This window comes from Notolepis coatsorum, assembly GCF_963971535.1.
Source record: "Notolepis coatsorum genome assembly, chromosome: 4".
NCBI classification, from domain to species: domain Eukaryota; kingdom Metazoa; phylum Chordata; class Actinopteri; order Aulopiformes; family Paralepididae; genus Notolepis; species Notolepis coatsorum.
In genome coordinates, this window is record NC_140168.1 from 12,946,129 (window position 1) to 12,962,650 (window position 16,522).

The 16,522-nt window shown below is 42.4% G+C and overlaps 1 protein-coding gene across 1 annotated transcript in view; it reads right to left on the bottom strand.

Moving 5' to 3' along the window:
• Positions 1-8,065, bottom strand: part of LOC311226410 (lactadherin-like) — a gene marked incomplete at its 5' end in the record, with an annotated part of 32,567 nt that extends 24,502 nt beyond the window's left edge. Inside the window, 3 exons of the mRNA XM_084311836.1 lie at positions 3,520-3,642; positions 4,040-4,174; positions 7,777-8,065. Of these exons, the coding sequence (XP_084167962.1) occupies positions 3,520-3,642; positions 4,040-4,174; positions 7,777-8,065 (547 nt within the window). The remainder of the gene's footprint in view (positions 1-3,519; positions 3,643-4,039; positions 4,175-7,776) is intronic.
• Positions 8,066-16,522: the final 8,457 nt, after the last annotated feature.

The window sequence follows — 16,522 nt, forward strand, 5'->3', positions numbered from 1 at the left end:
CTAGCCACACACTGTGTATATGGATCGCTGCCATAACTCAATAATCAACATGATTTGGGCGTGTATTATCATTATACAAACCGGAAATGGATCGCCTCGATCGCCATCAAATAAGTGGGATCTTTTTGCTCCAGTCTCATCGCCCAACGGTAAGAGGACGCTGACGTTACTTTCAGCCTGTTTGTTTATTATTATCCATGCAAACTGCTCTGATCAATATATCACCCATACTACATAAAGCATTTAACGACGATCACGGAATTATAAACGACCCCCCCCCCCCCCTCCGTTCATCCGTGCATGATCAGTCATAACGTTTAGGATCATGTACAGTTGACATTTTTTATATAGCGTGGATCGGCAACAAACGGCATTTGATAATCTATATATGCGTTTATACCTATATCTCACGTTCTAGGAATTACAGCAGAAAACGATAAAAACATATTTATATTCTAGACGGTATTTTCGTATGAATGTATGAATGAAAAAGTAAAACGTCCCTACATCCTGAACGATAGATAATCGATGTTGAATGGGCCATAGTAATGTCAATTTAGAAATACAATTAAAAAAGTTATAGCCCTGCAAAGAAGGTGAACATCTCCATAGACTTACAGTGCTGGCAGAGAATGGTATAAGATGCTCAAATTGCGTGGCAGGTAATGTGTTAATGTCCTGCTTAAATCGAATAAATTTCACTGCACTTAGAAATAGAATGGCAGGTGATATAGATCCAGTGTGTGCAGACATGTGTGTGTGCGTGTGTGTGTGAGAGAGAGAGAGAGAGAGAGAGAGAGAGAGAGAGAGAGAGAGAGAGAGAGAGAGAGAGAGAGAGAGAGAGAGAGAGAGAGAGAGAGAGAGAGAGAGAGAGAGAGAGAGAGAGAGAGAGAGAGAGAGAGAGAGAGAGAGAGAGAGAGAGAGAGAGAGAGAGAGAGAGAGAGAGAGAGAGAGAGAGAGAGATGAGGAAGGGGCAAAAGAGAAAGAGAGCTGGGAGAGTGTGTGTGAGAGAGAGAGAGAGAGAGAGAGAGAGAGAGAGAGAGAGAGAGAGAGAGAGAGAGAGAGAGAGAGAGAGAGAGAGAGAGAGAGAGAGAGTGAGAGAGAGAGAGAGAGAGAGAGAGAGAGAGAGAGAGAGAGAGAGAGAGAGGGGGGGGGCAGGGGTGTGAGTCCTCAGCCCTTGTGTGGGTGAATGTAACAAGTTTAACATTCTCTTTCCCCTATACTATTATTTCATGCACACTTTTAAATTATTATTTTCTTTTAAGTTATTTTGTGCATCACTCTGTTTTGAATTTGATGCAAATTTGCAGTGCATGAGGGTTATCCTTTTGTGTTAAATGGCTGCATAAAGCAAGCATTGGTTTACTCTCATGTTGATAAGAGTATTAAAACGTGAAAAGGATCCGGTTAAGGTAGATTTAGAACAGATAAAAAAATATGCGATTAATTTGCGATTAATCGCAAGTTAACTGGACAATCATGTGATTAATCAGATTAAATATTTTAATCGATTGACAACCTTATTTGCAACACAACAATTGTTTTACAAAAATACTTTTATTACTCTATTCATTCATTCTATTCACTTGTATTTATCAGAAATATCTCTATTATGAGAAACCATTTATTTTGATCATATCACACCCATCTGACAACATTTGAACTCCCCATCTGAGATTTCTCCCCCTTTTTTCCTATTGCTAAGTTTTAGGGAGTTGTTCCTTATCTTCATTGGGGAAAGTCTGGGGGTGTTGCAAAATTGTGGATTTTATGTTTTTTTTATTGTGGATCTATTGTGATGTTTTTTCTTGATCTGTGAAGCCCATGGAGGCAATTCGTTGTGATTTCGGGCTATACAAATACATGTAATTTGATTTAATTTGATGTGTCCTGTGGCTGTGGAGGCTCTGCCGGTGTTTGATGTGTCTTGTGGCTGTCTGTCTGTGTTTGTGGTCTGAGGATACTGGAGTGAAACAATCCGTATTATGATTGCAATGAGTTATGAAAGTCAAAGTTGTGAGAAGTTGTTTTCCATGTTTTCCAATATGTGGTCAAATACTCTGTATTGGGACTTTATGCATTGTAACAACCAGTGTTGGGCAGTAACACATTAACGTGAAAATTATTAATGTAATTGGATGAAGCATCTGACATGGCGAGAGAGAGAAAGTAGACTTTGTTTCCACCACAGCTGACATCTGGACAACTAACAACAGAAGCTAAACAGGTTTTTTGAGGGAGGGGTTAGTAATGAGTAACGTAACTAGTAACAACTTCGAAACAAAGTAATCAGTAAACTAATTTTGATTACTTTTTAAAGGAGTAAATTCAGATACAGATCCAATTCAGATTGCGTCGCCTTTTAAATACAGTACCTTGGCTTTTTACTTGATGACAGCTTGTCTTTTAAACCACACATTGAAAGCCTGGTTAAGAAACTAAAAGTGAGGTTGGGTTTCTTTTTCAGAAACAAATCATGCTTTTCTTTTAATGCAAAGAAGAAACTAGTTGCTGCCACTTTTTTACCCTACCCTCCAATCTCCCCCAATCCCATTCAATCTTGTTTGGTGCAGCTCAAATGTATCCCCTTGCCCCACTTTGCCTTCTATGTCTCTGTCTGTGTTTTGTGTATTGTTTTTGTTTTGCTGCCATTTTGGCCAGGTCTTGCTCGAAAAAGAGATCGTTGATCTCAAGTGACTACCTGAACCCAGAATAAAGTAAACATACTGGAGTGAGAACATATATGAATATAAACCATTTGAAATACAGTAATGCCAGTTATGAAACCGGGTATAAGTAATCAAATATATAAACTATTTGAAATACAGTAATGCCAGTTATGAAACCGGATAAAACCTAAAGTAATCAAATATATCAACTATTTGAAATACAGTAATGCTAGTTATGAAACAGGGTAATCCTAAAGTAATAAAATATATCAACTATTTGAAATACAGTAATGCTAGTTATGAAACCGGGTAATCCTAAAATAATCAAATATATAAACTATTTGAAATACAGTAATGCTAGTTTATGAAACCAGGTAATCCTAAAGTAATCAAATATATCAACTATTTGAAATACAGTAATGCTAGTTATGAAACCGGATAATCCTAAAGTAATCAAATATATCAACTATTTGAAATATAGTAATGCTAGTTATGAAACCGGGTAATCCTAAAGTAATAAAATATATCAACTATTTGAAATACAGTAATGCTAGTTAAGAAACCGGGTAATCCAAAAGTAATCAAATATATCAACTATTTGAAATACAGTAATGCTAGTTATGAAACCGGATAATCCTAAAGTAATCAAATATATAAACTTGTAGTCCTCCTTGATCTCTGTGTTGCTGTGTTTATTAATAAATACTATTATTTTGCAAACTGTTTCCATGGTTTTGTGTCACTGCACCCTCACCTACCCTGTCTGTGGCCTTGTGTTGCGTCCCCTTACTGGGGTGCGTTACACCATGGGACAAGAGTATCGTGGTAGTGGTGTAAGACAGAAACTCACCCTTTTCACAAACGTTCTTAATGTCATCATAGTTTTGGCCGGTTGGACACAAGCAGATGAAGGTTCCGTTGAAGCGAGCCTCGCAGGTGCTCTCTTTGGGACAAGGGTTTTGATCGCAAGGATCTTGGAAGTCAAAGAAAAAGCACTCTTCTTATTTATAGCTCAAAACTTTGACCTCCATCACTCGCCATTGATAAACCAAATAAATGATCAAAATGTCTACGTTGTTGGGTGTTACTGATCTTCAACGTGCATTAGATTCAAGATTCAAGATTGCTTATTGTCATGTGCAGTTAAACAGTTTGCCATACAATGAAAATCTTACTTTGCTAGTCCGCCCTTCACACAAAATCACACAATACTTAACTAAAACATATTTAAATACAAGCAAGTGCTAAAAAATAAGGTAAAAATAGATACATATATACAAGGCACAGTGAGTTACATTGCATGTTCTGATTCAGTGTTTACAATATAAATGGTTCAATTAAATTAAAAACTCATAGTACACCATACAAACCTGGTATAGGTGGTTCTGTGGGTCCAGTAGTTGGAGCCTCCGTCGATTCAGCAGTTGGGGAGGGAGCCGCAGTAACTCCAGGAGTTGTGGAGGGAGCCGCAGTAACTCCAGGAGTTGTGGAGGGAGCCGCAGTAACTCCAGGAGTTGTGGAGGGAGCCGCAGTAACTCCAGGAGTTGGGGAGGGAGCCTCAGTAACTCCAGGAGTTGTGGAGGGAGCCTCAGTAACTCCAGGAGTTGTGGAGGGAGCCTCAGTAACTCCAGGAGTTGTGGAGGGAGCCACAGTAACTCCAGGAGTTGGGGAGGGAGCCTCAGTAACTCCAGGAGTTGTGGAGGGAGCCACAGTAACTCCAGGAGTTGTGGAGGGAGCCACAGTAACTCCAGGAGTTGTGGAGGGAGCCTCAGTAACTCCAGGAGTTGTGGAGGGAGCCACAGTAACTACAGGAGTTGTGGAGGGAGCCTCAGTAACTCCAGGAGTTGGGGAGGGAGCCACAGTAACTCCAGGAGTTGTGGAGGGAGCCACAGTAACTCCAGGAGTTGTGGAGGGAGCCACAGTAACTCCAGGAGTTGTGGTGGGAGCCACAGTAACTCCAGGAGTTGTGGAGGGAGCCACAGTAATTACAGGAGTTGGGGAGGGAGCCACAGTAACTACAGGAGTTGGGGAGGGAGCCTCAGTAACTCCAGGAGTTGTGGAGGGAGCCACAGTAACTCCAGGAGTTGTGGAGGGAGCCACAGTAACTCCAGGAGTTGTGGAGGGAGCCACAGTAACTCCAGGAGTTGGGGAGGGAGCCACAGTAACTACAGGAGTTGGGGAGGGAGCCACAGTAACTACAGGAGTTGGGGAGGGAGCCACAGTAACTCCAGGAGTTGTGGAGGGAGCCACAGTAACTCCAGGAGTTGTGGAGGGAGCCTCAGTAACTAGAGGAGTTGTGGAGGGAGCCACAGTAACTCCAGGAGTTGGGGAGGGAGCCACAGTAACTCCAGGAGTTGTGGAGGGAGCCACAGTAACTCCAGGAGTTGTGGAGGGAGCCACAGTAACTCCAGGAGTTGTGGAGGGAGCCACAGTAACTCCAGGAGTTGTGGAGGGAGCCACAGTAACTCCAGGAGTTGTGGAGGGAGCCACAGTAACTCCAGGAGTTGGGGAGGGAGCCACAGTAACTACAGGAGTTGGGGAGGGAGCCACAGTAACTCCAGGAGTTGTGGAGGGAGCCACAGTAACTCCAGGAGTTGTGGAGGGAGCCTCAGTAACTCCAGGAGTTGGGGAGGGAGCCACAGTAACTACAGGAGTTGGGGAGGGAGCCTCAGTAACTCCAGGAGTTGTGGGGGGAGCCACAGTAACTCCAGGAGTTGGGGAGGGAGCCACAGTAACTACAGGAGTTGGGGAGGGAGCCACAGTAACTCCAGGAGTTGTGGAGGGAGCCACAGTAACTCCAGGAGTTGTGGAGGGAGCCTCAGTAACTAGAGGAGTTGTGGAGGGAGCCACAGTAACTCCAGGAGTTGGGGAGGGAGCCACAGTAACTCCAGGAGTTGTGGAGGGAGCCACAGTAACTCCAGGAGTTGTGGAGGGAGCCACAGTAACTCCAGGAGTTGTGGAGGGAGCCACAGTAACTCCAGGAGTTGTGGAGGGAGCCTCAGTAACTAGAGGAGTTGTGGAGGGAGCCACAGTAACTCCAGGAGTTGGGGAGGGAGCCACAGTAACTCCAGGAGTTGTGGAGGGAGCCACAGTAACTCCAGGAGTTGTGGAGGGAGCCACAGTAACTCCAGGAGTTGTGGAGGGAGCCACAGTAACTACAGGAGTTGGGGAGGGAGCCACAGTAACTCCAGGAGTTGTGGAGGGAGCCACAGTAACTACAGGAGTTGGGGAGGGAGCCACAGTAACTACAGGAGTTGGGGAGGGAGCCACAGTAACTCCAGGAGTTGTGGAGGGAGCCACAGTAACTCCAGGAGTTGTGGAGGGAGCCACAGTAACTCCAGGAGTTGGGGAGGGAGCCACAGTAACTACAGGAGTTGTGGAGGGAGCCACAGTAACTCCAGGAGTTGTGGAGGGAGCCGCAGTAACTCCAGGAGTTGTGGAGGGAGCCGCAGTAACTCCAGGAGTTGGGGAGGGAGCCGCAGTAACTCCAGCAGTTGGGGAGGGAGCCTCAGTAACTCCAGGAGTTGTGGAGGGAGCCACAGTAACTCCAGGAGTTGTGGAGGGAGCCTCAGTAACTCCAGGAGTTGTGGAGGGAGCCGCAGTAATTCCAGGAGTTGTGGAGGGAGCCGCAGTAACTCCAGGAGTTGTGGAGGGAGCCGCAGTAACTCCAGGAGTTGTGGAGGGAGCCTCAGTAACTGGGGGGGATTTGAGAATTAGAGTCGGTCAACTGTCAAAATGCTATTCTTTTCTTCAATTCAAGTCATTCAACAAGACGTTATTATTGTTTGTTATATTGTTAACCCTTTCACTGCCGCACTACAGAAGGTTAACCCTTTACTATCACACTACCGACGGGTAACTGGGTAACCGTCGGTAGTGTGATAGTAAAGGGTTAACCTTCTGTAGTGCGGCAGTGAAAGGGTTAACCTGCTGTTTGTGGAAGTGAAAGGGTTAACATTATGTTGTGTGGCAGTGAAAGGGTTAATACATTTGTTATTTCTCTTCATTCCTTGTTGGAATGGGTCACAATTAGCTGCAACCCTACTGCTAGTGGTGTCCCTTGATATCATAGAGGAACAAGATGCTAACATGTCATTTTTGGGAAATAGACATTTTAGTCCTGTGACGAAAAAAAGGAAATTCCTTGAAAGGAATAGCACACGGAAGCCTAACATATTTGTCATAAACCAGGAACTCTTTCGGTGCATCCAAAAAGCAACCACTCCAATGTTTTGGTGTTTTAGATATTGGAAGCAGGTTTTATTAAAGGAACTCTCCAATATCTTGGGAAATTCACTTATTTGTCATCTCTGGTTCTAATAGATCATCTCTTACAAAGTTGGCCATGATTAGTTTAGCATGATTAGTCATTCTTCTGTACTAGCTAGGCACCTTGATTTTGTAGTTACATATGGCTTTTGAGATGCAGCGTGCGATCACTGCGCCCCACGATCGTTCATTGAGAAAATAGCTCCAAAATGATCTGCTTCGAAAATGTCTTGAGTGAATACACAGGATACAACATCTAAATACGTTTTGGAAGTTGTGGAAGGTGTATTTCTTTACTTTTGAAAGTCCAATTCTTATGCTAAGCTAGGCTGGCATGCAACCGGATCTCAAGTCAAGTGTTCCTTGATTGATCCCCTTGGGTCAATTCAGATGGCATAGCAGCATGGGGGAGGGAGGGGGGTACAGGCAGAAAAGATAATGCTATAAATAGTAATGGGGTAGAACCTAATCAGTAATAATATGCCACGCCCAATGCAGCAGAGTGAGGAAACTCAGGAATGGCGTCCCACAGGGCTCAGTGCTGGCACCGATGCTGTTTAACATCTACATATACGACCTGCCTGCAACTCAATCAAAGCAGTATGGCTATGCAGACGACCCGGCCATCCTACTCAGCAAGCCAACTTGGGAAGCAGTCGAAGAGGGCCTCACTGAAGATATGAACATCCTGTCTTCATACCTGAGGAACTGGCGTCTCAAGCTCAGCATGGGAAAGACAATGTCTACAATGTTCCACCTAAACAACAGGGAAGCGACCCGTGAGATGAGCGTCATGGTGGATAACGTCCGGCTACAGTACCAACATACCCCCACATACCTCGTGTGAAGCTTGACAGAACACTGTCATTCAAACAATACCTGGAAGGTGCCAGGGGAAGAACAACCGCCCGCGCCACGCTGATACAACGACTAGCCGGCACCACATGGGGAGCCTCAACAAAGACACTGCGCATCTCCTCACTGGCCCTGGTGTTCTCTGCCGCCGAGTACTGCGCCCCGGTCTGGTGCCGTAGCACCCACGTGAAGAAGCTGGATGTTGTCCTCAACAGCACCCTGCGGACAGTCTCTGGTTGCCTACAAGTCACACCGGTAAACCAACTGCCCATACTCGCTGGTATCGCCCCAGCTACCATCAGACGAGAAGCAGCCACACTGGCCCTTTCCCGCAAGGCACAGATCAGTGCTTCCCACCTCCTTCACAATACCACCACAGAGACACCACGACGTGTGCGCCTAAAGTCACGGCTCCCCTTTTCCATGCAAGCCTACAGGCTACTCCACACAACACCATCTGACACTTCCAAGGCCTCCTGGGTCAGGACGAGATGGAGGGACCGTTTGAGGTCAGCAGAACCATCCAGGCTGCACCTCTACATCAATGACCCTCTGTACGTCCCTGTTCAGGACTTGCCCCGGAAGCAGTGGACAACCCTCAACCGCCTAAGGACTGGCGTCGGACGCTACAGTGCCTCAATGAAGAGATGGGGCCACAAGGACAGTGCCTCATGCGAGTGTGGAGCCCCTGCACAGACTGTGGAACATATAATCACTAGTTGCCCCAAACACCGGCCACCGTATGGAGAACGAGGTCTGATGGAACTGGACGACGAAACGTTGGCCTGGCTTGCCTCAACGGAGCTGCAGGTCTAAAACACGCCAGAAGAAGTAATAATGTCAGTAAATATCAGTAATAATATTTTTTATAATATACATATCGTAGTAGCACACTGCATCAGAGATCGTGCCAAGAGTCAGACGGTCCTAACAGTTCTCAAGTTCTCCACCCGTTAGTTCTCCAGCAGCAGTCCATGCCCATGGTTGTGGAGCCTGATGGCTACTGGCACAAATGGCTGGCTGAGGCGGTTAGTGGTGCGTCAAGGGGGATAAGTCTGTGGCTGAACATGCTCCTCATCTTGGCTAGCTCCTCATAGAGGGGGTGAGAGGGTTTTCTCTCTCTCTTTCTCTCTCTCTCTTTACTGGACTCAGATGTCAAATAAGAATATATTATATTATATTCTTATAATATATTATATTATATATATGATATTATATTCATATATATTATATATGAATTTCCTTTAGAGTTAATCACTATCATCATTATTATCATATTCACTTCCAACAACAATCCAGATCATCCACATCAGCGGGCTTCATCATAGTGTCACAAGACCATTAAAGCAGCGGTTCTCAACAGGGGTGCCGCAGAGAGCTGCCTTGAGGTGCCTTGAGATTTAAAAAAAAAAAAGAAAAAAAAATCTTTTTAATTCTTTTTAGATTACAGAAAATTATCACTAAAGTGCTATCTGTTGCAGCTGCACTGGTTTCCATGAAAATACCATATTTGGATAAGTTTGACCATTTCTCAAAATCTGAAAATCATTATTTAATAAAACACAGAAAAGGATCACCAAGTTACTCTGGATAAAAAAAACCTTTACAGACAACATTGAGACAAAGCTTCCTGACACATCTCCATCCAAACTCTTGGAAGAACTCATTGAAATCTCATCTGATACCACCTGGAGAGCTAGTTTCAGAGTGTGGTGCTGAGTACCAAGTATCTCATGATGCAGCAACCTGTTCCCCCCCATGGGGTCAGTACCGACCCCTTTTGACATTATGATCATATATTCATATTTTAATGAGTGATGCAATAAATTTGCGATTTTAAAATCAAACGTTTTCAAGTATTAACATCACTAACATGTCACAAAAGCATGTAGAATGTATATTATCATCAATACGTTAGTTTAGCAATAGGTTAAAAGTGTCATTATATCGTTTTACCTTCTCGAGTTGCTGAAGTATAATCCGAGACGGGGACAATTTTGAAAATGTTGAACCATGGGAATTGTAGTTTTTCTGCTGCCATTTTGTCGAGGGCATGCATAGCTGTGGATCAGCGTTGACATTTTTCCTAACTACATTTCCCTTCAAGTTCTATGGGGGTTCAAAGTTCAGAGTTGAATTATGAATATGTCAATAACGATAATAATTCGCGATAAGCCACAAAAGGTAACGTTTTTGACAAATATTGAAACACAGTTAGTTTCTCCTCCCTATTGTTAGCATGTAGTAACAATTAGATCTGGAATTAGTTTCAAAATGGTTGCACTGTGAGGAAAATAAAAAACTACAGTAAATTACAGTAGATATCATTATCTGTTATTATGCACGCCTGGTGATACTAAATCCAAATTGAACTCGGGCATTTGAAAGATACTATATGTATATATATATATAAATGTGTGAATTGGCTATAATAAGGTAATGTATAAGAATATATTCTATATACTATAATATTTCAAATTGCATTGGTCCGGATGGGAGAATTCAGTACTGTATCTACAGAACCTTCGGTTTTATCATCTTCCCTTTATTAATTTCCTTAGATTTTTTTGTACACATGATCTTAAGAGGGTACTGAACGAGGTCAGTGGCAGTTTTTTAAGTTGGGTCATTATTATCATGGTGTTATTCACTGTCAAAGATGCAAAGAAAAATCATAATTCATATTTTCCTTTGTTTCATCACAATTTAAGCAAGCCTAGTAATAGACACAATATTTCTGACACTGTGAATACATTCACTGAGGTCCATAGATGTACCTAGATACCAAGAATATGCAAATAGCCCTTGTAGAAGTGGAGCAATATTCCATTTGCCTAGGTATACATTTTATGCAGATTTTCACCTGGGGTGGAACAGGGTAATTACACATATCTGTGTGAAGCTGGCTTTTCATCCATGACAGCTCTGAAAACAAAATATAGGGCCAAGTTGAGCCTTGAGGCTGACATGCGTGTTGCCTTGTCAAAGATCTCCCCACGTATTGACCGTATTATTAGCCAGCAGCAGCAGACCTCGCATTGAGCTAGAAATGTCCACAGAGTGAACAAGTGCTTATTTTCTGTATTTATTTATATTTATTGAGAAATGGTAACTTGGTGATCCTTTTCTGTATTTAAAAAAAATACATGATTTTCTGTTTTTGAGAAATGGTCAAACTTATTAATATGCTATTTGTATGGAGAACAGTGCAGCTACAACAGATAGCACTTTAGTGATCCTTTTCTGTATTTAAAAAAAAAATACATGATACATACATTTTTGAGAAATGGTCACACTTATCCAAATATCGCTGCTGTCGGGACAAAACCTCATAACTCCAAAAACCCAACTTTTCAGCAGATGAAAAAAACGAACACAGATTTGAGGGTGAATAGTTAGGAGGTTTAGACAGATGATCGGTTTAATGCTTTCCCATTGTTTAAACTTTGTAAAACCCACACACACATATGGAGGATGATCTACGGAGTTGATTTATATAAAAAAAAAATAGTTATGAGGTTTTGTCCCGACAGCAGCGATATGCTATTTTTATGGAAAAGTGTGCAGCTGCAACAGATAGCACTTTAGTGATAATTGTCTGTAATTTTATTTAAAGAAATATGCTATTTGATTTACTACTACAAGCAGTGTAATGTCAACAGTACTAAGCCATTTAGACCTGAAACACCTTTTAATATTGCATTATATAGGCATATACACACAAATGTGTTTCCCGGTTTCTTAAATAAACATTATTTTGAAAGCAAGCAATTTTGTCATCATTGTAGCAAAAAAGACAGGACCGGAAGTCTTTATCGTATGTAGGGGTGCCCTGGAATATTTTATTGAACACAGGGTGCCTTGGCAGCAGAAAGGTTGAGAACCCCTGATCTACGGGATCAAATTGCTCAGTAGCTCCGTATAAGACGGGAGCTCCTTTAATACTGGGAAACCCGGGTTCGAAACTCCTTCGGGGCATCGAAGTTTGAGGTGACGATGTTACATATGTATATATGCATGTACAGTCTGTATGTATGTACAGTATGTATAGGGGAGGCTAAGTGGCGCAGTGGGCAAGGCGCTCGCCAGCAGGAGATGCTGGGTTCGAGCCCAGCTCTCAGCATTGCTACCAGCTTGGCTGGTCGTTCATACTAACGCAATTGGCAGTGTTAGGGGTGGGAAGCTGGTGGGTGGATTTCGGACGTTGTGGACAGCGACTCCTACAGGTCAGCATAATCAGGAAGCAACGGGGGCGGTGTGTCCCTCCCACGCAGACCCTCGCCGCTAAGAGATCGCGCTGTGCAGGTGAAAAGATGCGACGGCTGCCTCCTCGTGTACCGGAGTGTATGCTTTTACCAACGCATTTGTGTTTCCGGGTTCCCGTTTTGCGCTCTGATTGGCCACTGACCTACACGCGTACGCCCCCCTCACTATCGTGTTTGGGGCGTGAGATATGAAGACAGATTTGCCTGGGTATAGGAAGAGTGAGTCTGCGACAACCCAATAACAAACACGCTAAACAGCTATTACCAGACAATTACAACAGCAGTGGTGCCTGCTTCAAATGTCACGTATTAAAGGCTATATGCCTGTGTAGATCTATTCGGAATAATAAACATATACACGCTCTAGCAAAACATGACACAATGTGATCCTATCTCCGATAGAGCGGCTGGTCGCAGAGACGCTAGTTGAACGAACACATCGGGAGGAGAATGAATGAATGAATGAACCTGATGTAAACAAGACAAAAGTCTTTCTCTGGTCTGCATCCCCACCCCAGGTGAAAATCTGCATAAAATGTATACCTAGGTAAATGGAATATTGCTCCACTTCTACAAGGGCTATTTGCATATTCTTGGTATCTAGGAACATCTATGGACCTCAATGAATGTATTCTCAGTGTCAGAAATATTGTGTCTATTACTAGGCTTGCTTAAATTGTGATGAAACAAAGGAAAATATGAATTATGATTTTTCTTTTCATCTTTGACAGTGAATAAAACCATGATAATAATGACCAAATTTAAAAAAAACTGAGCTCATTCAGTACCCTCTTGAGATCATGTGTACAAAAGATCTAAGGAAATTAATAAAGAGAAGATGATCAAACTGAAGGTTCTGTATATACAGTACTGAATTCTACCATCCGGACCAATGCAATTTGAAATATTATTATAGAATATAGAATATATGCTTATACATTACCTTATTATAGCCAATTCGCACATTTATATATATATATATATATATATATATATATATATATATATATATATATATATATATATATATATATATATATATACATATAGTATCTTTCAAATGGCCGAGTTCAATTTGGATATAGTATCACCAGGCGTGCATAATAACAGATACTGATATTTACTGTAATCGACTGTACTATTTTATTTCCCCCACAGTGTAACCATTTTGAAACTAATTTCAGATCTAATTCTTCCTACATGGTAACAATAGTGTGGAGAAACTGACTGCGTTTCAATATTTGTCAAAAACGTTACCTTTTGTAGCTTATTATCGCGAATCATAACAATTATTGATATGATTCATTCAGAACGCTGAACTTTGAACCACCATAGTATGTGACAGGAAGTGTAGATCGGAGAAATTTCAACGCTGGCCGATAGCTAGCGATCTCCTCTACAAAATGGCCGCAAAAAACTACAATTCCCATGGTTCAACATTTCCATTTCCGGGTCAGAATAGACGATCGCAAATAGAAAACTTAAAATGATATAAGTACACTTTTAACCTATTGCTAAACTATTGCCAACCTAACGTTTTACATTCTACATGCATTTGTGACATAGTAGTGATGTTAATACTTGAAAACGGTTGATTTTAAAATCACAAATTATTTTCATCATTCATAAAAATATGCCTATATGATAATAATGTCAAAAGGGGTCGGTACCGACCCCGTCGAGTGGAACAGGTTCAATTGTGTGTATTGAGCCGTACTGTATACCCATTCTGCAATCTGTTAAATAAAGTTTTCATTCATTCATTCATTCTCCTCCCGATGTGTTCGTTCAACTCGCGTCTCTGCGACCAGCCGCTCTATTGTCAAAACAATAATAACTCGCGGGATTTATATGAAGTGTATTGTTAGATGGCAGTCTTTGTAGCACCTAAAACGACAAAATAACGACACAGATACTTTTTTCTCAAACTGCACTATAACCGGGAATGTTAAACTGGAATGTTAGTTTTTTACACATATGTTGGATTAGGTAATTGGTTTGTCATGAAGGTGTTCTTCTTTTAGCTTTATATATCTCTCTTGCGCTGACCTGCACCTCCAGTCGGGGTCCAACTAGATGTGCACAAGTCTTATTTAGTTACAAAAATTATAAATATTTACATCACTACATCATATTTACACCATCACACAATACAGTACCCTTGCAAACAGTTTCATCATTCCATCAGCATCAACAATTTAATTTACCCTCCTCATTTCTGCATTTCTCTAGAACGATTCTTATAATCCGAGGCTCATACTGTTTTTACTCAATTCAATGGTTTCAACTTGACAACATAAATTGGACTACCGTATATATTCCCTCCCCGCCGTATGTATATCTCTCTCCCACCCACCCACCCCCTCCTAATGTACAGTCCCCTCCCCATCATATGTATATACTCTGTCAGGATCTAGGGGTAACAGTACTGTATATTTTAATACCGTTTATGTCACAAATGTATCAGTACTAAATACCTATATGTCCCTATGCCATAAATGCCATGTATGTTGTGTATGTCATAAATGTCTATATGAATTGAAAATGGGGGACCCTGATGGAAACAAGACAAACGTCTTTCTCAGGTCTGCATCCCCTTAACAATTGTGTGTATCGAGCCGTACTGTATTGTACCCATTCTGCAATCTGTTAAATAAAGTTTTCATTCATTCATTCACACTACATTTGATTTCCTGTCAGTTGTTCATATTAGCGAACAGGGGAAACCCGGAAACCAACTGCAGTCCGAGTAATTCCGAGTTTACATAGTCGGTGTTGGCTTCTTAGGTATTCGGTATTAGGTATTAGACTGTACCACTCAAGTTTCAACACAGTTTGACAAACATTGTTACTTAGCTGAAAGAGTTGTACCCTTCCTGCTGACCTGTTGTACAGAACTTGTAAGTCACTTCGGATAAAAGCGTCAGCTAAATAACTGGGTGTAATGGCCAAAATGGATTTAATGTGCAGTGGATTTATGTGACCAGGGGGTGGCGCTTCTTTTATATAAGCGTCAGGTACACCTGTAGGAGGGGGGAGTTTGACCCGGAAGGGGCAATGGTTTTTGACCGCAACACGCAGGTTAACGCAGTTCACAGGTCGCTGTTTTGAACACGCCGCAGGGCGAAATGTTTGTAGGTAATTAGTTATTGTATTCATTATTATATAATCAGTTTAAGGAACAAAAGCCAATATATCCTGTTTTTCACGGTGAAGCAAATAAATATCATTTAACAAGACCTGCCTGCATTGCATCATTGGGACATGGACGGTTTGGTATCAGACCAAACTAAATAGAACAGCTTGTCAGCCAGTCTAATATACCTGTCGAATGTGATCCTTGGAGAACACAGGCAACGTCGTCTTTACAGTTGATGATAAGATTCTGAGGTTGGCTGACTGCATCACTGATAGCATTGGACACGCTGCACCTGAACGGTCCCTGGTCGTAGCGGGTCACATTGACTATGGTGAGAGTGATGTTTCCATCACCAAGCTGAACTCCCTCACTGGCTGTAACCTCAGAGCTGCCATTCAGCCAGAGGTAAGAGAGGGAGGAGCCAGAGGAGGAGCAGGACAGACTGACAGAGCCGCTGAACTCCGACATCTCGGTAATGTTGGCAGTCAATTTCACAGCAGTAACCGGCTCTGTTGAAGAAAGTAAAGAGTGTGAACATGAAAACAATAACAAGGGAGGAGTATAGGAGAAGAGAGGGCATGAGAGTGAAGCGGAAGAGAGCAGAAACTATCGAAAGGTTGTTTTTGCTATAAATGGTAAATGGCTGCATTTATATAGCGCTTTTATTATAATAATTTTTCATTTTTATAATAATTATAATTTTATAATTATAATAATAATGCAGGACCTCTTTAGGGGTCTTTATTCGGCATGCAACAAACTGGACATGGAATGGGAGCGGCGCGCACACACACACACACACACACACACACACACACACACACACACACACACACACACACACACACACATGCATTGTATTTTTCTCAGTCGCCGATGCAATTGAGCTCTGCGCTTAACCCATCCCGTCGTCCTTCCCCCCAAGGGCAGCCGGGAGCAGACAGGCCGTCGACGAGTGTGTCTGTGTGTGTGTGTGTGTGTGTGTCTGTGTGTGTGAGCACATGCACACATGACATGTGAATGTACAAGAAAGTAAAAATTTACAAAAAAGAAAGTTAGAGTGTGTCAGGGGGAGAAGGACTCTGTGAGGTAGCTTACCCTGGACTGACAACGTTATAGCGAAACGGGAACCCTGTAGTATGTTTTGTACTATGTATTCTCCCGAGTCTGCCACCTGGAGTGACCTTATTGTCAGCCGTCCACCGGTTCTGTTGTACGTGATCCTGTTTTTCCATTGGGGATATACAATCTGTCGCGCTGGATACAGGACAATAAGTTTATCACCTCCATGGGACCACATCCCCCAGGTGATAGTTGTATTGTTG